The sequence below is a fragment of the Staurois parvus genome, unplaced genomic scaffold (assembly GCF_062004578.1).
Source record: "Staurois parvus isolate SC_StPar_1 unplaced genomic scaffold, SC_StPar_1.0 ptg002060l, whole genome shotgun sequence".
Lineage (NCBI taxonomy): Eukaryota > Metazoa > Chordata > Amphibia > Anura > Ranidae > Staurois > Staurois parvus.
This window is the reverse complement of record NW_028319856.1, coordinates 103781-130229: the sequence shown is the minus strand read 5'-3', so window position 1 is coordinate 130229 and position 26449 is coordinate 103781. Positions and strand designations below refer to the sequence as shown.

Here is a 26449-nt window from a genome sequence, read left to right as displayed (position 1 = left end):
GCCGATTTTCGCAGCAATGATGGGCAAATCGGCCGATTTTTTTACCGATAAAAAATCTGCGCATGAGCAGTGACCTGCAAGACGAAGACAAGAAGAAGAGGAAGAAGAAGAGGAAGAAGAGGAAGAGAAGAAGAAGAAGATGATGATGAAGAAGAAGAAGAAGAAGAAGAGGATGATGATGAAGAAGAGGAGGAGGATGATGATGAAGAAGAAGAAGAAGAAGAGGATGATGATGAAGAAGAGGAGGAGGATGATTATGATGATGAAGAAGAAGAGGAGGAGGATGAAGAAGAAGAAGAAGAAGAGGATGATGATGATGATGAAGAAGAAGAAGAGGATGATGATGAAGAAGAAGAAGAAGAGGGTGATGATGAAGAAGAAGAAGAGGATGACGATGAAGAAGAAGAAAAAGAAGAAGAGGGTGATGATGAAGGAGAAGAAAAAGAAGAAGAGGATGATGATGATGAAGAAGAAGAGGATGATGAAGAAGAAGAAGAAGAAGAAGAAGAGGAGGATGATGAAGAAGAAGAGGATGATGATGATGAAGAAGAAGAAGAAGAAGAGGATGATGATGAAGAAGAAGAAAAAGAAGAAGAGGATGATGATGAAGAAGAAGAAAAAGAAGAAGAGGATGATGATGATGAAGAAGAAGAGGGTGATGATGATGATGAAGAAGAAGAGGGTGATGATGATGATGAAGAAGAAGAGGATGATTATGAAGAAGAAGAAGAGGATGATGAAGAAGAAGAAGAAGAAGAAGAAGAAGATGATGATGATGATGATGATGAAGAAGAAGAGGATGATGAAGAAGAAGAAGAGGATGATGATGATGAAGAAGAAGAGGATGATGATGAAGAAGAAGAAGAGGATGATGATGAAGAAGATGATGGTGAAGAAGAGGATGATGATGATGAAGAAGAAGAAGAGGATGATGATGATGATGAGGATGATGATGAAGAAAAAGAGGATGATGATGATGATGATGATGATGAAGAAGAGGATGATGATGATGAAGAAGAAGAGGATGATGATGAAGAAGAAGAAGAAGAAGAGGATGATTATGAAGAAGAAGAAGAAGAAGAAGAAGAGGATGATTATGAAGAAGAAGAAGAGGATGATGATGATGATGATGAAGAAGAAGAGGAGGAGGAGGATGATGAAGAAGATGATGATGAAGAAGAAGAAGAGGATGATGATGATGAAGAAGATTATGAAGAAGAGGATGATGACGATGAAGAGGATGATGATGATGAAGTGGATGATGATGAAGAAGAAGAAGAAGAAGAGGATGATGATGATGATGATGATGAAGATGAAGAAGAAAAAGAGGATGATGATGAAGAAGAAGAAGAGGATGATGATGATGAAGAAGAAGAAGAAGAAGAAGAGGATGATGATGATAATGATGAAGAAGAAGAGGGTGATGATGATGAAGAAGAAGAAGAGGATGATGATGAAGAAGAAGAAGAGGATGATGAAGAAGAAGAAGAAGAGGATGATGATGATGATGATGAAGAAGAGGATGATGATGAAGAAGAAGAAGAAGAAGAGGATGATGATGAAGAAGATGATGGTGAAGAAGAGGATGATGATGAAGAAGAAGAAGAAGCGGATGATGATGATGATGATGAGGATGATGATGATGAAGAAAAAGAGGATGATGATGATGATGAAGAAGAAGAAGAGGATGATTATGAAGAAGAAGAAGAGGATGATGATGATGATGTTGAAGAAGAAGAGGAGGAGGAGGATGATGAAGAAGATGATGATGAAGAAGAAGAAGAGGATGATGATGATGAAGAAGATTATGAAGAAGAGGATGATGACGATGAAGAAGAAGAGGATGATGATGATGAAGTGGATGATGATGAAGAAGAAGAAGAAGAAGAAGAGGAGGATGATGATGATGATGAAGATGAAGAAGAAAAAGAGGATGATGAAGAAGAAGAAGAGGATGATGATGATGAAGAAGAAGAAGAAGAAGAAGAAGAGGATGATGATGATGATGATGATGAAGAAGAAGAGGGTGATGATGATGAAGAAGAAGAAGAGGATGATGATGAAGAAGAAGAAGAGGATGATGAAGGCGAAGAAGATGATGACGAAGAAGAATAGGATGATGATGATGAAGAAGAAGAAGAGGATGATGATGAAGAAGAAGAAGAGGATGATGTTGATGAAGAAGAAGAAGAAGAGGATGATGATTCACCCTGAAAACCCATCTCTTCAGGGAAGCCTACCCCACCCCCTGCTAACTTGCCGACCTCCTCCACCCTTCCTACCACTCCATCCCCCACAGCTATCTCCTCCTGTGCCACCATCCCCTCCCTCCTAGATTGTAAGCTTGAAAGAGCAGGGCCCTCGATCCCCTCATGTTTTGCATTGTATTGGTATTGTTCTGTCACATGTTCTGCCCCCCTTTGTAATGTACAGCGCTGAGCGAACTATTGGCGCTTTATAAATACTGTATAAATACTGTATAATAATAATGATGAAGAAGAAGAAGAAGAGGATGATGATGATGAAGAAGAAGAGGATGATGAAGAAGAAGAAGATGATGATGATGAAGAAGAAGAAGAGGATGATGAAGAAGAAGAAGAAGATGATGATGATGATGAAGAAGAGGATGATGATGAAGAAGAGGATGATGAAGAAGAAGAAGAGGGTGAAGAAGAAGATGATGACGAAGAATAGGATGATGATGAAGAAGAAGAAGAGGATGATGATGAAGAAGAAGAAAAGGATGATGAAGATGATGAAGAAGAAGAAGATGAGGAGGATGATGAAGAAGAAGAGGATGATGATGAAGAAGAAGAAGATGAGGAGGATGATGAAGAAGAAGAAGATGAGGATGATGATGATGAAGAAGAAGAAGAAGAAGAAGAAGAGGATGATGATGAAGAAGAAGAAGAAGAAGGATGAAAAATAAGAGGAATTCCAGTCCGGCAAAGAAGTGTCCCTGCAGAGACCGAATAAAAACATCTGTATCCTAAATGGATACAAATAGATACAATGTTGCAACCGCTGTAAATGTCAAGGAACTGTCAAAGAACTGTCAAACGAATACTCTCTGCAGGGACACTTTTTGCCGGCTGTAGACGGGATGAAAATCGGCCGATTTTTTTTACCATTGCTGGTAACCTCAGCCGCTTGAACGACCGATTTTTCGTTTTTTTTAAGAAAATCAGCCATTTTTCTCCCCGTCTATGGCCTGCATTAGTCCTTGCTTGTAGTGGTTTGGGGAGGAAGAGATTTTATGCTGAATTGCCCCAGACACCACTCAGGCTGTGTTTGGAAGTGGGCTGGAAATGTTTGCATATTTTTGGCCTTGTAAAGTGTGTTATTGCACAATGATTGTGTTTTTTCTCTTTGCATTGAAAGCCTCACACATGTCAATCGTTTTGTTTAAAATCTGCTCTTGTTTTAATTTTGCTTGCTTATTTAGACTCCAATGCATTTTTCTGACAAACCTGCTGACAAATGTATGTGTAGGGGATTTGTAGAGGTGGGAGGGGTTTTTTTGCACATGCTTTGTTTTCTTGATATTTTGATGTGTAGACTTTTTTTGTGAATGGATCTTCATACTAAGTGATTGTGTAAGTAAATCTTATGTGCATGAAAATGTTACTTGATTCTTCTTCCCCTTAGTTTCCTGCTATAACCTGTGCATGCACAGTTCATTAGAAGTATCTTTAGATTGTAAGCTCTAATGAGCAGGAGTGTTTTATTTTCGCCACATCAATGCTATTCTTTTTGTGACTCATCAAGATATTGACTGTACCTACTTGTTCCTGCTGACAAAATAAATGAAGATATATTTGATCAATAAATGTTGTTGGACTGTTGTTTTTGTGTTTATTTTATGTTCAATATATGACCAACCTTAATAGTTACTTTGTATACTTATATAATCTGCTCAAATGTACCTTGTAAGAGTGTGAATATGCAAGTGGGTGCAAACTGGCTTTTTCAAAAACAAAACAAAAAAAAAAGAACCCGTTTGCACCACAATATTATGTACCAATGAATACGTCACATTCACTGTGCAGCCAGCTACAGGTGTTCTACAATTTGATTTACAGTTATAAAATAGTCCACACTGTGTTGATTTTTGGCCTTTGGAAACCAATATATATTAGCCAAGGTTAAAAAAACAAATCACTAAGAGACACACATTCGCGAAAGCTATCATAGTCGCTCATAAAAATGCGCGATAGGGTACAAAAATGCGCAATCGCATACAAATAAGCGCCAAACAGGTGTACCCCATGGCGCACGAGCGGCTATCCTCCCGGAAGTCCGTCATCACGTGCGCGCGCACCCGGAAGTGGTTGTGGGGAGTGTAAGTGGATGAGGAGTGGTTGGAGGTTTTCTGTTTGCTGAATATTTTGAGAACTCTATTGGCATTTGGACATGGCGAGAGCACAGTTCTCAACTGAGGAGATGATCCTTATATGTAAAGTAAGTATGGCCATTGCAAATATGTTAATAACATGTGAGGGACAGGTAATTGCATTTTTTTGGGTGGGGCCTAGCAGAATCTCACTTGGTGCATATGCTACTTATCTGTACATTAGCTCCTGGGTATTGATGGGTCAATGATATTAACCACTTGCCTACTGGGTACTCATACCCCCTTCCTGTCCTGGCCAATTTTCATCTTTCAGCACTGTTACCCTTTGAATGACAATTGTGCGGTCATGCTACATTGTACCCATCTTAAATTTAGATCAGTTTTTTCACACAAATAGAGCTTTCTTTGGGTGGTATTGACTTGCTGCTGTGTGTTTTACTTTTTGCTCGATAAACAACAAAATAGCTCATAATGAACAAAAGTCTGTTTATATTATAACATTTGGTAAACCGGTAATTTAGCAACACTGATGTGTGTTGATGAGGCAGCACTGGTGGGTGGCACTGCTGGCCACAGGTGGGCGTAACTGTTGGGTGGCACTGGTGGGCACTGATCATCAGGGCACTGATCATCGGTGCAGACCCCTGCTCTGATAACTGCTGGTTCTTGGCAGTACTTTCCACACATTCTGACAGCGTGAGGAAAGTGCAGCCAAGACCCGGCAAATGCATTTCCCGGTGATCAGCATGTCATTGGACATGGCTGATCACATGGTAAAAAGCTGCTGTGATTGGCCTTTTACCACATCACGTGATCAGCTGTGTCCTTAGGACACAGCAATCATGAATAGTGCGTTCTGCCAGGATGTCATATGACGCCCTCCCAGAGCTGCCTGGATGCAGTGTAGCGTTATTCGGCTTTCTGCGATCGCCAAATAGGTAACCAGCTAGGCCTTCATGGCTAATCTTTGAATATCTGGACATGTATACTGCGTATAATGCATTACATTCTACAATGTGTTGGTGTACATGGTATTAAAGTATATTACAGTGTGCAATGCGTTGCTGGATTCTGCATGACAGTGTACAGTGCATCACAGTCTACAATGTGTGGGTGTACACGGTATCACAGTGTGCAATGCGTTGCTCTATCCTGCATGACAGTGTACAGTGCATCACAGTCTACAATGTGTGGGTGTACACAGTATCACAGTGTGCAATGCGTAGCTCTATCCTGCATGACAGTGTACAGTGCATCACAGTCTACATTGTGTGGGTGTACACGGTATCACAGTGTGCAATGCGTAGCTCTATCCTGCATGACAGTGTACAGTGCATCACAGTCTACAATGTGTGGGTGTACACGGTATCACAGTGTGCAATGCGTAGCTCTATCCTGCATGACAGTGTACAGTGCATCACAGTCTACAATGTGTGGGTGTACACGGTATCACAGTGTGCAATGCGTAGCTCTATCCTGCATGACAGTGTACAGTGCATCACAGTCTACAATGTGTGGGTGTACACGGTATCACAGTGTGCAATGCGTTGCTCTATCCTGCATGACAGTGTACAGTGCATCACAGTCTACAATGTGTGGGTGTACACGGTATCACAGTGTGCAATGCGTAGCTCTATCCTGCATGACAGTGTACAGTGCATCACAGTCTACAATGTGTGGGTGTACACGGTATCACAGTGTGCAATGCGTTGCTCTATCCTGCATGACAGTGTACAGTGCATCGCAGTCTACAATGTGTGGGTGTACACGGTATTACAGTGTGCAATGCGTTGTACACTGCAGTGTGCACTAAAGCATTTTACACTCATGCACTGTACACACTAACGCATTTGACATTTCTAGTGTGCAATGCCTTCGACAATACAATGCATATGCAGTATTGGTGTATGTTTATGAAGCACAGATAATTAATCTGATTTTAGTTATCAAGGAGAAGTCTTCTCTGTCCCCCTGTTTATGAGGTGGAGGACAATTGTTTTCCGAAGAAGAGAGGAGACTTTTTTTCAAGGAGATCTGTATAGATTTCCAGAGATATGTGTAGATGGTTGATGGGCTGCATGTGATTTCCGGAGATAATTGTGATCAACGATCACCTGAGTTAAACCAGTGAATGAAAAGTGTAAAAAAACATGGATTGAAAATAATCTGCACTGACCACTGTGCTTTGTCAAGCCACATATTGGCACATTCTGGTTTCACACAGGTACGATGTGAAATTTGCAGTGTTTTCTGTGCAAGCGCTGCACCGCATCACAACCGCAACCCCTTCATGCCACCTTCTGCGGCTTTCTAGGTGAAGTTAACAACACACCAAAATTGGTACACAAAGCGTATTGCGATTTGCCAAATTGGATCGCATGCCTATTCACACCCATGTGCATACCCTGAAAAAGGGTCCTGCACATTTCTGGCCCGGATGCGGTGCAATTTGAGGTGTGCAAAATGTTTGTCTCTAATTGCAACGCACACAAATTGCATGTGATTTGCCCAGGAGTGCGGTGTTAGACCACAATGCATGTATGTGAAGCCAGAATAAAAGTATGTGTATTTTATCTACTTTCACTTGCGCATGTTAACATTATGTAAGTGCGTTATTCTTCTGTTTAACATGCTATAGAAATGGAACATGCATTTGGATGTAGTGTTTTTGTATGTGCATTTTGGAAGTATTCTAAACACACATTGACCCTAGGGCCACACCATATCTTAAGCCGCATTTGTCAGAAATGCTGTATAGTACATTTAAAGCGGATTTACACTCCACCTATCAAAAAAAAACAGTCATCAGCTACAAAAACGGTAGCTGCTGACTTTTAAAAAGCAGCCGCTTACCTTTCCCTCGGTCCTGTGGTGTGTCCCCCGCAGCTCCTTTCACCGGATGTCCTGGGTTCCAGGAGGACGGCATCTTCACTGTGGGAACCCGGCTGTGACAGCTTGCGGCTTCACAGCTGGCTACCCACTGTGCATGTGCGAGTAGAGTTGCGCTTCATGAATGGTCACATGTCAAATGTTCCCAAAGACTACAAGGAGGGAGGACACCTTCCGTTTCTAAACGTCTAGGCCGGGTGTCGGCAACCCGCGGCTCCAGAGTCGCATGCGGCTCTTTTTCACCTTGGCTGCGGCTCCGGAGCACACTGCCCACCAGGTGACAGGCAATAGGGCAGCAATGAGCAAACTACGGCCCGGCGGACCTTTTAATCCGGCCCACGGAGCTAGGCTCCCGCTAGGCTCATCTCACAGGCCGCCCTGAAGACCGGTGTAGCATGAAAATCTGTCTCCTATGAGGATCTGTCCCCCTCGACGTATCTGCGCATGTGCCGGAGATCGCCGATCGGCTGCTAATGCCTGAAACTGGCACATGCGCAGATACGTCGAGGGGGACAGATCCTCATAGGAGACAGATTTTCATGCTACACCGGAACGGCGCGGGAACACGGCGAGAGGAACACGCGGAGCAAAGGTAAGTGAATTGACACAGGGGGGACTTGGGGACTTAATATGGGGGATGAATTACTATATGGGGGATGAATTACTATGGGGGATGAATTACTATATGGGGGATGAATTACTATGGGGGATGAATTACTATATGGGGAATGAATTACTATGGGGGATGAATTACTATGGGGGATGAATTACTATGGGGGATGAATTACTATATGGGGGATGAATTACTATGGGGGATGAATTACTATATGGGGGATGAATTACTATGGGGGATGAATTACTATATGGGGGATGAATTACTATATGGGGGATGAATTACTATGGGGGATGAATTACTATATGGGGGATGAATTACTATGGGGGATGAATTACTATATGGGGGATGAATTACTATGAAGGATGAATTACTATGGGGGATGAATTACTATATGGGGGATGTATTTTCAGTTTTAAAAATGTGGCTCTCAAAATAAATTTCAATCGTGGTTTTGGCGAGATTTGGCTCAGTTGAAAAAAAAGGTTGCCCACCACTTGATTGTGATTATGAAGATACACTGTGGCCCTGATTAACCCTTTGCTTACTGGGCCCTTAAACCCCCTTCATGACCAGAGCGCTTTTTGCAATATATGCAGTGTCGGATTTGTTTTAAATGTTGCAATGGTTTTGCGGCTCCCAGTCTTTTTTTCCCTCTCGGAAACGGGTCCAAGTGGCTCTTTATGTCTTAAAGGTTGCAGACCCCTGGTCTAGGCGATTGTACCGGAAGTAGGAGCGTGTACCTGTCAAATTTGGGGACCCGCTACCCAAGGGTGCCAATCCTTAAGGGGGAATGGGGGAGCAGTCTTTAAAGCGGAACTTCCCCTTTTGGATGGAGCGCCGCTTTAAGATGATTTCCTATGGGATATGTTTACACATGTGCTTTTTCACATGGCTTATTTTTTGGGAAAAGGTCAGAGCCTTTTTGGAACTCCAAAAGTGTCATGTTTTTGTCAAAATACTTAAATGGAAACACTGCAGACAAGAACGTGTTTCATGTTGTCTGCGTTTTGCCGTTTTACATCTGCCTAGCAACAAAAATGAAAACAGTAAGGCACAAAAAATACATAAGAAACAAAAAACAGCGCAAAACCCAATGCAGAGATGGCTACAACACAACCTGTGTTGCCTTAGGCACTTGAGTGCACACTTGGCCACAGGTGATTTTAACAGGCGTTTTTGGGGTCAAAGCATGTGTGTTTGCATTTGTGGAAAGTGTATTTTTGATTTTATTTTTGGTGTTGTTTTGTACGTATACTTTGGCAAACTGCACTTCTGCATTCAACTTTGTGGTGAAAATTAACCAAATAATGTCCCAGCCAAAATGACATGCATTTTGCATGTGTGGCCAGAACACACAAAAATGCTGTTACAAAATAATCCAAAATACAGGCTCACACAAGACAAATATGCACATCCAAATTTCAAACAACGTTTTACAAAACATATCTAATCACCAAAAAGCACCAACAAAGTGGATTACAAAATACACCACAATGAGAATTCAAATGTCCAAACAAGCATAAATTGTCCTTTTGTGCCCATGGAGTGTTGTGTTTTCTTTCAATGCTCATTTAGGTGCGTGCCTAGCATATTTGTTAAATGCCAAAATGTGCAGCAAAATGCATGTTTGCTAACAGCACTTGGGGTGCCATTAACAATTACGCACAATGTGTATTTAAAGACCATTTGAGCACAATTTAGAAGTGCTGCAACAATTGTGCAATTCTGCCAACAATTATGCAATTCTACCAACAATTATGCATTGCTCAGGTGAGAATGCATTGAAAATAACAATACAATACAATTATACTGTATGTACGTATGTATGTGTATACACACACACGTAGATATAGTTCATGTTTTAGCTTGCCTTTTGGGACAATTATCCCCTGCTTTTGTGTCTGATATTTGGTATGTTTGATTACACAAACCTCTCACATTTAAATTCTTGACCTTTTTTTGTCACCCACAGGTCCTGCTGTTCGAATTTTTGCCAAGCAGACCATCGTGCGCCACATCAAACATCGGATGTGGCAGAGATTCCACCACCGCTCCACTGTGCTGCAAATCCAGCACAGTTGGAGCGATGTGAAGCGGCGCAACCCGCCGAATCTCTGGTAAGTCAAGTTGTTATTAAAAAGTTTACTTTCAGTTTTGTATTGTGAAAAATGTTTTGCTACATTCATTCTGAATTTGTTTGGCAATAATGTTGTCTTTGTTGACTTGTTCTAGCCACAGCTGATGGGTGCCAGGCGGTGGTCTGCTTGGCAAAAAAGCCTCACAGGAGGACAGCCACCATCCACTTTTTCCAACCACAGGCGGGGCATCCTCTGCGGAGACTCCGAATTGTGGAAGGTAAGCACAAGCTCTAGAAGCTTGGACCTCATGACTTTGCCATTGTTGGCATCTCCACACTGATCTCCACTGACTGTCAATTGTACATTAATTCCACACACATTGCTTGTAAATGACATGATAACTGTGACGGAAGCGTAGGCAGGACAGAACACACGGAGGATGCTAAAAACACCAAGCGTTATTGTTATATGGAAAGCACTCAATCAGGGTAGGAATTTAGCATCCGGGTACCCAAAATGGGGGAGGAGAGGGGAGTAGCTCCAAACAATTGTAATTCAGCCCATGATAAGGCAATTTGTGTAGCGATGGCCCAAGCATGTATTAATCCAAGCAGGCAGCTCCTGCTAAAGTAATAGGGAGGTTCAATGGGGCAATCCAGGCAAAAAATGTATGAGAGTTCCACCGGACAGTACAGGCAGGGAAAATTGGGGGATCCAGGGGGGTAGTTCAGACAGGAGGATTGGGGCATTCACGGTTTAGGCAGGAGTATCCTCGGGCACACAGCAGGTAGCAGGCAGGAGTACCCTTGCACACAGCGGATAGCAAGCACCTCTAGCCCCCCAGGTATCAGCAGAGTACTCAGCAGGTTCTTGGAGATGGGGAGGTCTGGCCTCAGCTCAGACTTCCCAACAGCTGCTCATGGCGACATACCGGGGACCAACAGTGGACTGGGTCCTGCTCCGGTCTTCTTAAGCCAGAGCAGGACGCTTCCCGGTTCTTCTGGCAATGGCCAGCCCATCGGCAGGTCGCCGGGGCAACAAGGCACGCCCCGCTCACTGGGGCCGCGCTCAGGGAGCATGGCCTTTGTCTCTGGCGGCCGCAGAGTGCGGGAAGCCTCGTGGCTGCGCTGTGCCCACCGGGGGGCACACAGGGACACCTCGGCGGCCTGTGCCATTTGGGCCAAGTGGGGTAGCCGACTCCTTGGCAACTTTGCTGAGGAGAGGTGTTACCCGCACCACAGTGGGTGTTTCCTCCCCTCCTGAACAGCTTTTGATGTAGGCTTGTGCAGGACCCTGGGAATCTGCAAGGGGAAGAGAGGGGGGATTATGAAAGGAGAGCAAGGGGGGAGGAAGGGACAGCAGGCTGGAGGGGGACTGTGACAAGAACCTTTTCTTAATCACTAATAGAGCTGTGTTTGGTGACATTTGATCCCCAATGGCTGTTTGTTTGTGATGCGGGATTTTTGCCTAAAAATATTATGGCTTAGATGTTCACAAACATATCCCATCAAAATCGCAGTCATAACATTTTGTTTATACATTTGACAGAATTGGACTTCTTTTGACCCATTAAATTACAATATTTGTATGTTATGTATGCTGTTTGAAAGTTGCAGAGTATACAAATTATGGAATATTTTGGACTAAAATGCAACTCCATGATGTACAGCCAATCTCATTTGGTGAGGCCCCATAAAATGACAGAACATGAGAAATATTCTACAATGCATAGTATGTTATTATTAACACATTAACACATAAATACAGTATTATAGATAGGGGACATCTGGGGGGATTTCTGGTTAGTTTTGGGAATGGGGGAATTTCAGAATCTTGGCTTGTCCTTACATTGAGAATCATTCTAACGGAAATGTTTAACATTGTCTTGACTTGCTTACATTACTGCCATGTGGCCTTTTTGGTGATCTGGTATATATGGTCTACAGCCAATCATATTGACCAGGGTGCTGTGATTGGTCCAAATACCATGTGATAAGTGTGGTCCAATCCTATTAGGACATCCAAGAGTTCCTAATATCTAAATTGACATTGTAATCATGTCATTGCATAGCAAATGCATGATCAACAAGATTAACAAATCATCCTCCTACCATGACTTGCTATCTGCTGTAGTGCGGTGGACAAAGTTGTGGAAAATGATGCAGTCTGCCCCAATGGATGGACATCCAAAGTAAAAACAAAACAAATTAGGGACACGAACGCAATTGTGCCTGTATGTGTGGCCTGACACCAGGAAATGGACAGTTGTCATTCAGCCCTGTGGCTTTAGCTTTGGCACACAGGTTTGTGAGAAATGACTAAACTTCTGCCATGTTTTTAGGTTAGTAATGTTCCAATTCTGTGTTATTCTTTTTGTACAACAAGACAGTGAAGAGGAGGGCCAATGTAAGTGCCTTGAATGTGATTGGCTGTTCTCTGTGTGCATTATGTAACTTTGATGTGTGCAATGTGTTTGTTGTGTTCTATCTTGTTGTTTATGTAGCACCAGCTATGTTGGAAGAGGGGGATGAGGAGGAGGGCACATCCTCTCAGGCTCACTGTAAGTGCATTGAATGTGCTTGTCTGTTCTCTGTGTTCCTTGTTGTCCTTGGCTCACTCAAAGGGGTTGTTGTTGTTGTTCTTCGTCTTCTTGTTTGTGTAGTACCAGCAAGGTTGCCTACAGTGGAGGAGGAGGAGGCGGCGGTGGCACCACCACTACCACCATCACCACCACCATCACCACCACCCCTGTCTCCACGGTCGCCTGTGCTGCCGGAGACTCCCTCACCTCAAGCTCACTGTAAGTGTCTTGGATGTGCTTGCCTATTCTCTCTGTGCATTATGTAACTTTGATGTCTGCAATGTGTTCTGTTCTATCTTGTTGTTTATGTAGCACCACCAGCCATGTCAGAAGAGGGAGAGGAGGAGGATCCCTCTTCTGAGGCACACTGTGAGTTCATTGAATGTGCTTGTCTGTTCTCTGTGTTCCTTGTTGTCCTTGGCTCTCTCAAAGGGGTTATTGTTGTCCTTTCTTGTTTGTGTAGTTCAAGCAAGGTTTTCTCCGGAGGAGGAGGTCCACCAGCCACCTCCAGAATTTAGCCCACAGCAGGAGACCCCCTCACCTCCAGCTCACTGTAAGTGCCTTGGATGTGCTTGCCTGTTCTCTGTGTGCATTATGTCAATTTGATGTTTGCAATGTGTTGTTTTTGTTCTTTCTTGTTGTTTGTGTAGCTCCAGCCATATTGGAAGAGGGTGAGCTGGAGGAAGAGCAGAGGGAGGAGTGGTCACCCCCTCAGGTCCACTGTAAGTACCTTCAATGTGTTTGGTGATTTACCTTCTGTACAATCATGCTGACCATAGCTGTAGGCTAATTTGACTGCTTAATATTGGCCGGACTGTAGTTTCTTATCTAAGTCTGCCTTGTTTTTGTTTCCACTACTGCAACTTACCTAGGTGGTTGAAGCATTGGTCCAATACTTCATCTGTCCCCCCTAGGTTGTAAGGGTGGTAACTCTGCTGTGATGGCGCTTAGGCAGGACCAAACACACAGAGCAGATGATAAACACACAATGCTTTCTTGAATTAGGACAGTCACTCAATTTGGGTATGAAGGTAGCGTCCAAGTTCTCACGGCAGGGGAAGAGCAGGGATGGCTCCCCAAAATATTGTAATTTGGCCCCAAGAAGGGCAAACTTAGAGTCTCTATTAAATTGTAATCCAGGCAGGGAAGGGAAAGGAGGGAGAGTTCACAGCCCTTCCATACAGGGGGGAAAACAGGGGCAGAAACACTCACAGTTCCGGCAGGGGTTTTCCTGGCTCACAGCGGCCTACAACAGGGGGCGACACTTATCAGCACACAGGAGAGGGTCCACTTCTACAGCACACTGCAACACGTGCAATCCTGGCCTCACAGTATTAGGCAGTGTAGCAGCGGGTACTCCTCCTGAGCCCCGAGTATTAGCAGAGTGTTCAGCGGCTAATAATCCTGGTATCCCCAGAGTATTATGCAGAGTGGCTGCGGGGGTCTCGCCTCAGCGCCGACCTCCCAGCAGCTTCGCAGCAGACAAAACACCCGGGAGAATCCTGCATCGGCTCCCTGTTGTCCTGGCAACGTCCAGCCCAGCACTGTGTTGCCAGGGCAATGAGGCACGCCCTCTTGACACGGGCCTTGCTCTCTTTGTCTCCAGCAGGTGCAGGTGCGGGAAGCCTCGCACCCGTGCTAGAGCCGCCAGGGGGGCACGCAGCGACAGGACGGCAGCCCTGCTCCGGAACCCCCTGGTGGGAGGCTATCCCTCTCCTGGCTGTATGGCCAGGAGAGGTGTGACTCCCGCCACAGGGGGTCACCTTCCTCCCATGGGGCTTTGCAGGATGGGAGGAAGTGACAAGCAGCAGGGGGGGAGAAGTGACACTTCTCATCCTGTGCAGCCCAACTTCAAAGGCTGCTACAGGATGAGAAGGGGGTGGGTGAGGGGACACAGGCACCAGGAGGGGGTGGGGGTTTCTGGGAGTTCAGGCATGCTGTGACATCTGCAATCACATGTTGGCTGTCAGCTCAACCCCCCAGCACTTACTGTGCTGTGGAGGGGGAGGCACTGGCAGGCTAAAACTCTGTTATTCATGGCTAGGCTGATCCAGTTGCTGCTCCGGAGTCTGCAGTATATCATGACTTGAAAGTCGGGATCTTGATCCAGTCTGGCCATGCTGTGTGACTTCAGTGAATAGAATGCAGCTGTCCCCTGAAAATGTGTCGCAGGAGTGCCAAATGAACTACACTTCTGTAATCCACAGGAGAGGTAAAGTCCAAAAATCTTGGGCTGGACTTCCCTTTTAATCTATGTATGTCAGGCTTAGAGTGTAACTAAACCCCGAAGCCCGCATTCACTCTATCTGGTCTACGCAGACCCTGCATTGACTATATCCGCTCTCCCTGTACCCAGAATTCACTCTGTCTGGTCTCCCGCAATAAAACAGAACATGGCAGTGCAAGTATTTAAGGCCATAAAAAAAGCTAAATGCCTTTTATCATCAGCAGTTAGAGCAGTCTTGTGACTTCAGCAGAGCTCTGTTAAACTTTGAGTATTTTTCTGTCTGCTCTAGGATGGTGTGAATCTTCTGGCCCTCTATGTGAACAGTGTTGATTGGCCCTGTGCTGATCACATGCACCCTCCCCAAACCAACACCCAAAAAGTATAGCAATGCACCGCAAACTGAGCATGTGCATGTGATTACGGATTCAGTCTGTATCAGTTGGTCATTTCAACAAGAGGAGGGGCAGAGAAGACAGGATCAAACAGCCTTCTTACACAAGACAGAGTATTAACCCCTTAGGTTACACAGCGAGTATAACAAGGATGATTTACTGCATATTTACACTGCTTTGACTGTTGTGGGTTTAGTAAGACTTTAAGTAATATTGCTTGCTTTCTTATCACACATGGTCAAGCAGTTTTGAGAATACAGCTTCCAATGTGGATTCTAGTGTAGTGGCCAGGCAGTTATTAGCTCAATATGTGTAGGCCTGTACACATCCATACCTTTTGGAGACCAAGTTCTGCTCTCTAGCACAGCATGGGATGATAATTGGCAGCAGGTCAGTATTTTTAGAGCCTGAGGAGGATGCCAAGCAGTGGGGCTTTCATGCTGCGAATGCATGAAGGCAAGAAACTTTGGCCTTTTGACTAAATTTACAATGACCGACCAACACAGGATATGTGCCCCCAAAATACACTAGCAGAGGGGTGGGAGAGCCTATCTCTGAGGAGCTTCTCGGCTATTAGTGTTTGGGAAGTGTTTTGAGTTGTGTGTCTTTGAATATCCAATGGTTAAGGGCTTTCCCTTGTGTCAACCTTTGAAAAGGTTGCAGCTAAGGGCACAGTGGCTGTTAACACCACAACCCCTTACAATATCCGACATAAAGATTGGACTTTGTTTATTTTCATGAGTGCACCCTCTTCTATTTGGACGTTCATGAGCCAGAATTTCATGTTTGACTTTCTTGGACATCCATGGCTCCCTAGGGTCATACACTATCGAAACTTAGCTGGAGTTAGTCTGCACCTTGTACTTCAAGTCTGAGAGAATGTAAGGCTTGGTTTTAACAGTGTGTGTGTTTGTAGTAAACTCTTAAGTTTACAAAGCCTCGAATTATACTGACATGTGGAGCTCTTTTGCTTGTGTTTTTTTCAAGTCACCTGGCACTCAGAAAGGGAGTGGCTGCACTCCAGAGCCCCCAGGAGGCAATGGATGGAGGAGGAGGAGGAAGAGGTGGAGTCATTGGAGGAGGGCCAACTCCCCTCCAGTTCCCCTGAGCCCCAGGACCCAGGTATGTCCCATTTGTGTGAATGTGATCAACTTTACAATATTTGCTTTTACACAGTGTCTATGTGTGGGGGTGTCACATGAGATGTGTTGGGTAAAGGGTGCTAAGCCTGGCACCAGACTTATTTTTTTTTTGTGATTCCCAATCTGCTCCAAGCTACAAATGCCACCTTGCAGTGTGCATGTGTTAACACTCGAGGGGGCATTTGTGTTTTGGCATAGGGGAGGAGAATATTGTATGGACTAAGCCCTTTTACAGCTAGACTGTCAAAGACTTAGACCTTGTGACGTCTTCCTGTGAAGCTTCAGGTCTGCTGCCGAACTGTGACCTTTGCTTTGGGATGATCTAAGTCACTGTATTGTAGACCCCAGAAAGGAAAGTGGGAATGGCTGCAAGGGCTGACCAATGAGTGTTTCCACTATTACTGTAGTGTAAGCGTAGCTAAGCTGATGTATGTGAGCCAATTCCTCTTGTCAAGAGCAAGCCTCTCCAACATTGGAATGCTGGCACCACACCACTGGCAAGGAAGACCTTTGGGTTACATCCTAAGGTGATCTGAAACATCGTCAATGGACAGCCAAAGAGTATGTTAGCATTGTAGGATATGAGCAGCTTGCTGGAGTGTGGGTGCCAACAAGTGGCCAAATGAATTTGGCCTTAAGCTCTTCTGGCCATCTAGTTTAGTAACCCAAACCGAAAGAGGACTTTGCTATGTTGGGTAGGGCTAGGGCTTACTACCTGGGGCCTGTACTATGTGACTGTTTAACATCCATGTGTTTGTCAAATGTCAGGACTCGCAACTTTTTCTTGTGTCTTTTTTTTGTTACTCTTCATGTAGTTGTACTTCCCAATGCCCCACCTGCTATGGGGGAGCTACAGCCCCCTCTGGATGCAGAGGCCGACATCCCAGAAGGTCAGTTTCTGAACTGTTTACACATATGCACATGTAACGTATGTAGAAGGCTTCAGCTCCCCCTTGTCTAAATTGTTTGGCCTCATCCTGTGTATAGGATGCCCCCCACAAAGAAATAAAACATTCACACTAAACAACACATCAGGCAGATAGGGGCTTAATATTAACACTTAGACCTGACAGCTGACAGTTGTTCTACATAGGCATACATTAAAGTGTTTTTCTAATTAAGAAAGGGCAATAAACAAAGAATATGACACAATAGTCAAGCACTAACCTGACACTCCAGTGATCCAAAACCTGCTTCCCAAGTAACTAGTGTTTGTTCCACTCTGGTCTCTCCACTATCTTAAAGAATCACTACAAATAGATGCAGCTGACACATCCAGCTTCCTGGGAGATGGACTGCCTCCCTTCAAGGACACACCTGGTTAATCACACTGCCAGCTCTATAGGAATCTCTGGACCTGTGTGGAGGGAGTTGGGCCACTAGGCTCCAATAGGCTCACAGAATTTGCTCAGCTCTGTGCTCTGGCTGAGGAGCATGTGTGTAGGGCCCCATCCCTCCCCTCTCTGCAGCTAATAGAAATCTAGGATAGATGTCTTTGGGAACTCTGTGGAGGAGATAGGTGTGGCAAAGTCATCTGTTGCCTTTACTGATGAGATTGCCCTTTTTGCTTTTGCCCACAGATATATTTGTAGTCAGTGAGCACTCTAATCTAGGCCTAAGGATTCCAAACTCACTCCCTGGCCCATGAAATCCTCCCAGGCAAGAGATGTAAGCTCTGTGTTCCAATTATAAGTTGACAACAGCATAGAGTGCTTTCAGGATAATGGACAAAGTTAGACAAGTATTGCATGCTGTTGTTTGTTTGGAAGCAAGTGTCTCCTTTTTTAAGTGCAGCAAATACATTTTTTCTGACTTTTTCTACAGTGTTCAACCACCCAGCCATAAGAGGCCTCATGGGCTGGGTGTGTGAGCGCATTGGGACGCTGGAGCAGGCATTAGAGGTGGGGCCAGCCGAGAACCAGCCAGACATCGTGGCCTATTTCCAGCAATTTTAAATATTTTTGTAAATAAATGTTATTTATATTTGACAGTGGACTGTGTTGTGGCCTTCTTTAGCCTTTGCAGGTAGGCAATCTTTTTCATTGCAGTTGGAGCTGATCTGCATGTCCCTAAAGCATTGCAGTACACTGCAGCTGCAGTGGCCAATCTTGCTTACCTTGAATTTTTGTTAATGTCCAAACAAAGTCTGGCAAGTCCAGCTTTAGGATTGCATGTTTCAAAGAGGTAAACCAGCTCCTTCAATCCTAAACTCGGATATATAAAGATTGAAGTTGACTGCTTGCTGTCTGCAGCTACTCCCAATCTTAGTTTGCTGCCGTTTGTGAAATGCCGCAAGAGTTTACACAGAACACTCCATGCACGTTACATTGTTTACATTTGGAGTAGCTCTTCATTCCATCCAGGGACTTCAAGGTAGCTTGGTGGAGTGTAGTTGTGAAGACTGGCAAAAGGGGAGGTGCAACCAAGTAGATAATGTGTGGGCGGATCCTGTGGGCAACTCTGTCAAGATGTTACTCCTCACCTCATTTCTAATTGGAATTGGCATTACACAGAAGCCACATGACTTGAAAGCTGCTCTGGGAAGGACTGTCAGTTATGGATGAGACCACTTACATGCAATGTCCCGCAGCAAAGAAGAGGGACAAATTGACTTTCTGCTCAACACACATCACTTGGATCCAATTTGTTGCTAATTCACATATCAGTGTTTTGTCAACAGGAGTTGGGAAGGGAATGAAGTGAGGAACAAGTGTCAACTGGGCACATAAATTCCATAGGCACACACATCTAGAATCAGGCAGCGTAAGATCCTATGCTCCCAAACCAATCTCGAGGCAAGATGTAACATGGTATGTAAAGCAAACTTAAGTCAAGCAGAGTGATAGTCCAAACAACAAAAGTCCTTTTTCTTATTCTCACAACTTTTAGGTGTCTCTAGCTTTCCTTGGCAGGCTTAATGTTTGTAAGTCGTGGCCTGGTTTTGCACGTGGTGGCCTGGCTATTGACACACTTCTTCTATAGTGTGTGTCAATGTAGTAGCCCAGGGAACGTATTTGGACAGCAGTGTCAGTCTCTGGGGGAGGCAAGTGTTTGATGCAGAGTCTTCTTTAAAATCAGCATCCCATAAAGAGCAAAGCTAGACAACAATTTGCAAGCAAGCTGCAATAATTTTTTGCCCCATTTTTGTGAAAGTTAGCCTTGCCCACAGAGTCCACTGAGAATCCTTGGCTCAATTGGGTCAGCCAAATTGAGAGCAGACAATGCCCAACTGCTACATGTGGCAGAGAACTTGTTTGATGTGGAACATCTAGAACTCTTTGACACACCACCAGGTCAAAACAGCAGAAAGGCCAAAGAGTATAACCACCAATTCCTTGGGAAGTGTCAACTTTGAATGTTATTTAGTATGTGCTGTTTTTTGGAGTGGTAACTGTAGCAATTGTGCCCACAGAGAGGCACGTGCTCATCCATTTTGCTCCAAACCCCTCCATATTGTCTCTCTCTCTCCCAAATCCGATTCCTCTGATATCCCCCCCCCCTCTCTCTGTTGAGTGACAAGTGGTCTGGATGATGACAGAGATCACAGGCAGCAAACTCATTGGGAGGGCATCATGGCTATAAACCTTAATAGCTGGCGCCCCTCTGTCTGGGAGACTGTTGCTTGAGAAGGGGTTATAAAGCCATAAACCGAACAGTTGCTGAGCTTCAAAAGACATTCCAAGGAATCGTAAAACAGACATTTTCCAAATCCAGTTTTACATATAATTTTATGTCTCTAAATAGGAAATAATTACACAAACATGGAGCACATATTGGGATGGCTCACTTTAAGACAAATCGCCTGGTATATTACACACCCTAGCTGTCATATACAGGAGAGCAGAAAATGATATCTCCTTAAGCATCCAAGCAGGTATCTCATATGTAGACGTTTAGCTGAAGATTGTGCGTATTAATCTACTCGTGGATAGAATGTTCTATGTATCCAGGCTAAGTTATGAACCGTAATATAATCAATGAGTGATTTTTGGTCATAGCTTGGGTCTCCACCTGACACCCACACAAATGAGTCAATTGGCTCTCTGCTTCAGGGAGACACCCTGCTGAGTTCCTAGATAAAGGCTGTGATGCTTGACGTTAAGCCAAGCTGACTTGAGAGAAAATGATAGAATCTCCCTTTTAACATAGGAACGAACTTTGGGAAATAAGCCCCTTTTGGCAGTGAAACATGATCTGCTTAACCCAAAGCCAAGTACTTTATCCCTCTAAACTTCTGTTCTCTTTGTTCTATCCATTCATCTGCTACATCTTTTTCTGAAAATATTTTTCTTCCACCCTTCTGACCTTTTAGTTAAAAAGCTTACTTTCTGGAAGTGTTGAACTGTTTTTTAAAGCTCTTTAATGCAAAATAAGCACCCCTGTCTCTGAAGAGCGCTATTGTGTGTGTTTTAAATTTCAGTATATCGCTGCCTGCGTTGACAGTGGTATACCGATGCTTATGCAACCATCATAGTGGTATTGCTGATATTGCCAAGTTGCCTCTTTCTCTGTGAAAAAAGGAGGTGTTGGCAATGTGAAGGGTTAATTGCGTCATTAACCTGACCCAGTAACAATCGCTCCCAGGCTGGCGGAACACAGAGTGTGGACCAATAGCTGGGAAAGGTTTGTGCAGGGTGCAGCATTGTTACGCACTTGACAGCGCTGTTTTAGATTGGCTAGTCCTTTGGTCACCAGTTTGTTGAGAAGGGCTGGGGTCTGATGATGCAATCAACATTAACTATTTAGAATTACTGGCCGCAACACTAAACCTAAAACACCTGTGTTGGATTTCCTACATGATCAACTCCACATTATTAGCCCAAACACATTTGACAATATGCAAGACACGTTCAGCCACTTTGAACAAAATAAAATATTTATTTAATTATAGGCAGGGGGGGAGGGAAGGTCATGGTCGGGCGCCTCGGGCTCCTCGGATGGTTCCTGCTGCTGCTGCTGCGGGGGGAGGGGTATGAGGGGGGGGGGGTATGAGGGCAGGGAGGGGGTATGAGGGCGGATGGGAGGGGTATGAGGGCGGGGGGGGTATGAGGGCAGGGGGGGTGTCCAGGGCCTGGGAAAGGGTATTGGGTGGAGGCAGAGGAAGGGGATAGCCTAAAGTGGTGTTGGATAGTGGTGTAAATTGGTTGTGGGGCTGTGAAAGAGTGAGAGGGAAGGACTACAGAAGAAGGGGTTGAATGTGTGGTTTGGAGGGGTGTGTTGGTAGGGGCATTGAAGTGTGTAGGATGTGTTTGGTAAGGGAGGTAGTGGTATTGTGTGGTGTGTGTAGGAACAATGTGAGGGGCTATGAAAGTGGGGGTGTGGCCAAGGGGCAAAGTGGAGTGTGAGGAAGATGAAGTGTGAGAGATAACGGGTTGATCCTGCACCTGGGGATTTAGGGGCTGGGGTGGGATTTGAGAGGGCTCCTCCAGAGTGGGTGACTCCTGAATAGGCACCTCAATATGTAGTTCCCCTGCTGCTTCCCCACCACTTCCAGCAGGGGAACTGTGTAGCACCATTGGCATTGACTCCAAACGACTACACAAGGGTTGTGAGCCGCTGGTTGATGGTGCATTTTGATCAGGCCCTGCTTGACAGAAGGCTCGGATGTCATGCAGCTGCCGATTGTTTTCCTGCAGCAGGCGATTGTTTTCCTGCAGTAGCGTGGTGTTTTGCTGCATGATTGCAGTCTGAGCCTCAACTGCAGTGGCAATTCGAAGCAGGGTTGAGTGTTGGAGCTGCAGTAGATGTTCAAAATCAGGAGGGGGACTATAATTCCTCCTTTATATGAAATATGTAGTGAGCCCTCTAATAGAAGTCAGCAGCTGGAACACATTAGGCAACCATAATGCCTTAAACATAAACAATCAATCTTAAATAATAAAGTGCAGCGCTAAGAAGGATGAAAAGTCAATAGGGTGATAATCTAGTATCACAATGGTAAACTGTAGAGATACGGATTCCCACGGCCTCCACTCTGTCAGAGTAACAGAAATGCGCACTCACCGGAAACGCATGGGTTATGCGCATGTGTGATTATGCATCACGGGCAATGGGTACATCAGAATCCAGGCAGCCAGGCGTCTCCCTCACGGTGGGTCATCACAGACTCCTATAACAGGTCCGGGGGATCCCCTTAAGGTAAGCCAGGTGTTTCAGGAGAAACCTCCTCTCAGGATGGCAAAGTGCTTTCTCTATGGGAGTGAAAGCTCCAGACAGGAGCCCCAGAAAACAAATGCCCAAAATAGTGTAGTATGTCCAAAAACTCTGGTTTATTTATAAAAACAGCAGCAGGGCAGTATGCATATAGTACATCATGGATATGGTGAAAAGCATAGAGTAAAAGATGCAGTACTGACCCCAATAGTATAGACCGCCGGGCCTCCTCGTGGCTCCGGCGGGTGAATGACGTCACGCTCTGTACAGTTCCTCCTTAGGCCTTTCGTGCTAAAGGCACATCATCAGAGGGGAGACTGCACAGAAGCGTGACAGACGCCAGTGTCAGAAATAGGGGAAATGGCACATGCGCAGTGAGCCGTGGCCATTTTCCCGAAGAAGAACACGCACTGCGCATGCGCGAGCACGGCAGCGCCATTTTGCCGTGGATCCGCGATCTACCATGTAGTGAGGAGGAGACAGAGAAGTCTTAATGTGCAAAACCCAAAAACAGTTGCTAGCTATGTCACAGACCCCAGGGAATTTGCTGTAAACACTATATCCTTATAGAAAGTGGAAGTGCAAATAGCTATAACATTAACAGTGCACAAAATGATCTATGGGGTATAGGGATCCCCTCAGTGAATGGCATAAGATTATGTAACGGACCACGGCAAGATGCAAAGTACAAACGCATAAATGATACAAATTTCAGATATAAGGAAATAAAATGAGGACATATAATATAAAACCTCAGATGTTATATATATCGTGTGTTGGATCTGGCAAAATAGCATATCTGATATCGCAATGCCAGACCCAGTCAGGATATCGAATATATGTCCCATAATAGATATATATGGAAACTGCAGGAAATCAGGGTAAAAAGAGGTAAAAAACCTAAAACGCTTAAAACCAGTAAAAGGTTTATAGAAACCGCATATTCCTTCCTGCGCCCGTCTCCCAAATGAACATAAGAAGCAGGGCGGGAGGAGGCAATTAGTAATAAAAAAGACTGGTATAACAGTCAGGGTAGATACACGATAGAATGCCAGATGCTAAAATGTTATACACATGGAAAAATGTCTCTCGTGATAAATTGCCAAATGTTAAAATGTTATACACATGGAAAAATATCTCTCATGCTGGAAATAAACACATGATGAGAATCCGACACAATTAAAACATAATATGCAATAAGCTCAAATCACAATATATGATTATATGAAAGATAAAAACCGTCAGTTGTTAGCAATGAAGCAATTGACGTCTACCTCAATGTTATGGCCTAAAGGATGTAAAGATTGGAGCTCAAACACCCATCTAGTTTCGGCTTGGGAAACTGCCCTAGTTTTATTAATACCCCTCCAATGGTTACTGATCACATCAATGCCAGTAAATTTGAGTGAAGAAGGGTCCTTATTATGGTGAAGGCGGTAATGATTTGATAATGAATGCTCCCTAAAACCCTTCTTAATATTAGAAACATGCTCACGTAACCGGTCACGTAGACGTCTTGTTGTCCTGCCAATATACTGTTTGTGACAGGGACACTGTAGTAAATATACTACAAATTTGCTATGACAAGAGATGAAATGTTTGATGTTATAACTTTTGCCAGTAACTGATGATTGGAATGTGCTGACTTTCCTTTTTCTGGTATTGTCACACTTGCAGATGATGCATCTGTTACAGGGGTGAAACCCATTTAAATCATTAAACAAAGAAATGTTATTAGGGGGATCAACAACATTTGGTGCAATCATATGTCTAACAGCGGTTGCTTTCCGAAATACAATTTCCGGTTTCTCCGGTAGTATTGCTGTAAGAACTGGGTCCATTTTTAAAATACCCCAATTATCATTCATTATTTTATTGATTGCCTTATATTGGGTCGAGAAAGATGTAACGAAGGGGCAGATTTTTTTCTGATTGTTCCTTGTTTTATCCATCAACATGGTGTTTCTATTCATCTGCGCCACTAAACGAATAGTATGATCAAGGGTTGCCTCACTGTATCCCTTCTCTAGAAACCTATATTTTAAGATATTGGCCTGAACATGAAAAGTCTCATCATCCGAGCAATTGCGCCTAATCCTCATTATCTGTCCTTTTGGAATATTGGACAGCCATTTGGGATGATGACAACTCCCAAGAGGAATGAAGCTATTGCGATCTGTCGCTTTAAAGAAAGATTTAGTGGTAATCCTGCCCATGTAGTTGACAAGAGTTAAATCTAAGAAATTAATCTCTTCACGGCTGTAAACGTATGTGAGTTTGATGTTAAGAGTATTGTTATTTAATGAGTTAAAGAAGTTTATGAGAGACTCCTCCTCCCCATTCCATAGAAGCAAGATATCATCAATATATCTTTTGTAAAACAACAGCTCTGGCCAATCTCTGGCAAAAATAAGGTCTTCCTCCCACCTGGCCATAAACAGGTTTGCCAGGGAGGGGGCAAACTTTGCCCCCATTGCCACGCCTCTTATCTGCAGATAGTAGTCTTTGTTGAACCAAAAATAGTTCCTGAACATAGCAAATTCTAATAGCTCTAGAATGAAATTCTTCTGGGTGACAGGTAAGGAGCTGTAATGTGTTAAAAAGAAATCAGCTGCTTCCATACCATCATTGTGATTAATATTTGAATACAGAGAAGCGACATCCGCTGTAACTAAAAAGGTGTCGGGAGAAGTAACTAAGGAGCTGACCTCGTTTAGAACCTGTTTAGTGTCCTTTAAGTATGCTGCAGTTTGTAAAACGAGTGGCTGGAGAAAAAAGTCCACATATTCACCAATCCTAGAGGATAAGGAACCAATACCGCTTATTATTGGTCTCCCCGGAGGTTTTATGGGGTCCTTATGAACCTTCGGTAATATATATAAGACTGGTAACTTAGGTGCTGATGGACATAAGTAGGACTTTTCTTTTTTATTCAGAATACCTTCTCCATACCCCTTATTAATGATGTTTTTAAGAGAACGTTTGTACTCTATTTTAGGATCCTTAGGTAAACGGACATAAGTGGTATTATCACTCAAAATGTTGTTGACCTCATTGATATAGTCTTCCTTGTTAAGAACCACTACACCTCCACCTTTGTCCGCTGGTCTTATTACCAAATTCTTCCTTTCTAATAATGATTTAATGGCTTTAGTATCGCCTGTTCTGTCAAAAGGTCTTTTAAATGGTATTTCTCTCAATTCTTTCAGGACCTTATCTCTAAATAAATTCACGTACGAGTGAGTTTGTGGAGGAGGGTTATAGGTGGATGCATTGTGTAGATTAGAATGAGTGTATTTGCCAATCGGTACATCTCTATTGATAGGATTATTCGCAAAATACCTTTTCAGGGATAATTGTCGTGCGAACTTATGTATGTCCATATAGGTTTCAAACTTGTTCAGGTTTTTTGATGGGGCGTATTTCAATCCTTTATCAAGCAAGTGAAGCTCTTTTTCTGTAAGGCTAGTTCCACTGAGGTTAAAGATACCTTGTGCCTTTACACCCTCCTTTTCTTTGGAGTGTCCATTTGTTCTCTTCCCTCCTCTCTTTCCCCTCCCGTGTCCCTTCTTTTTCGTGTATTGCTTACCCCTAAAAAAGGCTGACGGGGATAATTGGTAGTTTGTTGATAGTAATCAGGATTTTGTTGCTGGTTGTAATAATAATCCGAATTAGGTGGTGGTCTAAAGTTATTGTTATATGGTTTATTATTCTTAATATTATTGTGATTAGTTGGTCTTGATCGGGAATTATCCTGTTTAGGTTTGTGGTAAGTGCCTTTGTTGTAGTTTTTACCCCCTTTATTATTCCTGGGAGATGAGTAGTGTGTCTGTTGTTGCCCTTTAAACTGTTGAGGTTGGTACTGGTCATGATTATACGAACCAGAGGGGTAATAATTCCCATACGACCTATCACATTCATTATGAGGATAAGGATGATGATTTCTAGATGGAGTATTAGTGGTATTTGAATACCAGCGGAAATCTCGTGATCCTATATTGTCATCATGAAAGTTCT

At 43.9% G+C, this 26449-nt stretch overlaps 1 protein-coding gene across 1 annotated transcript in view; it reads left to right on the top strand.

Annotated features, from left to right (window-relative positions):
* The window catches only part of LOC149432896 (uncharacterized), a 93347-nt gene that overhangs the window by 48227 nt on the left and 18671 nt on the right, over window positions 1-26449 (top strand). The window contains exons 4-12 of the mRNA XM_089664827.1: window positions 9832-9936; window positions 10092-10214; window positions 12441-12497; window positions 12600-12737; window positions 12831-12887; window positions 12982-13071; window positions 13169-13240; window positions 16125-16259; window positions 17095-17169. Coding sequence (XP_089520953.1) covers window positions 9832-9936; window positions 10092-10214; window positions 12441-12497; window positions 12600-12737; window positions 12831-12887; window positions 12982-13071; window positions 13169-13240; window positions 16125-16259; window positions 17095-17169 — 852 coding nt within the window. The remainder of the gene's footprint in view (window positions 1-9831; window positions 9937-10091; window positions 10215-12440; window positions 12498-12599; window positions 12738-12830; window positions 12888-12981; window positions 13072-13168; window positions 13241-16124; window positions 16260-17094; window positions 17170-26449) is intronic.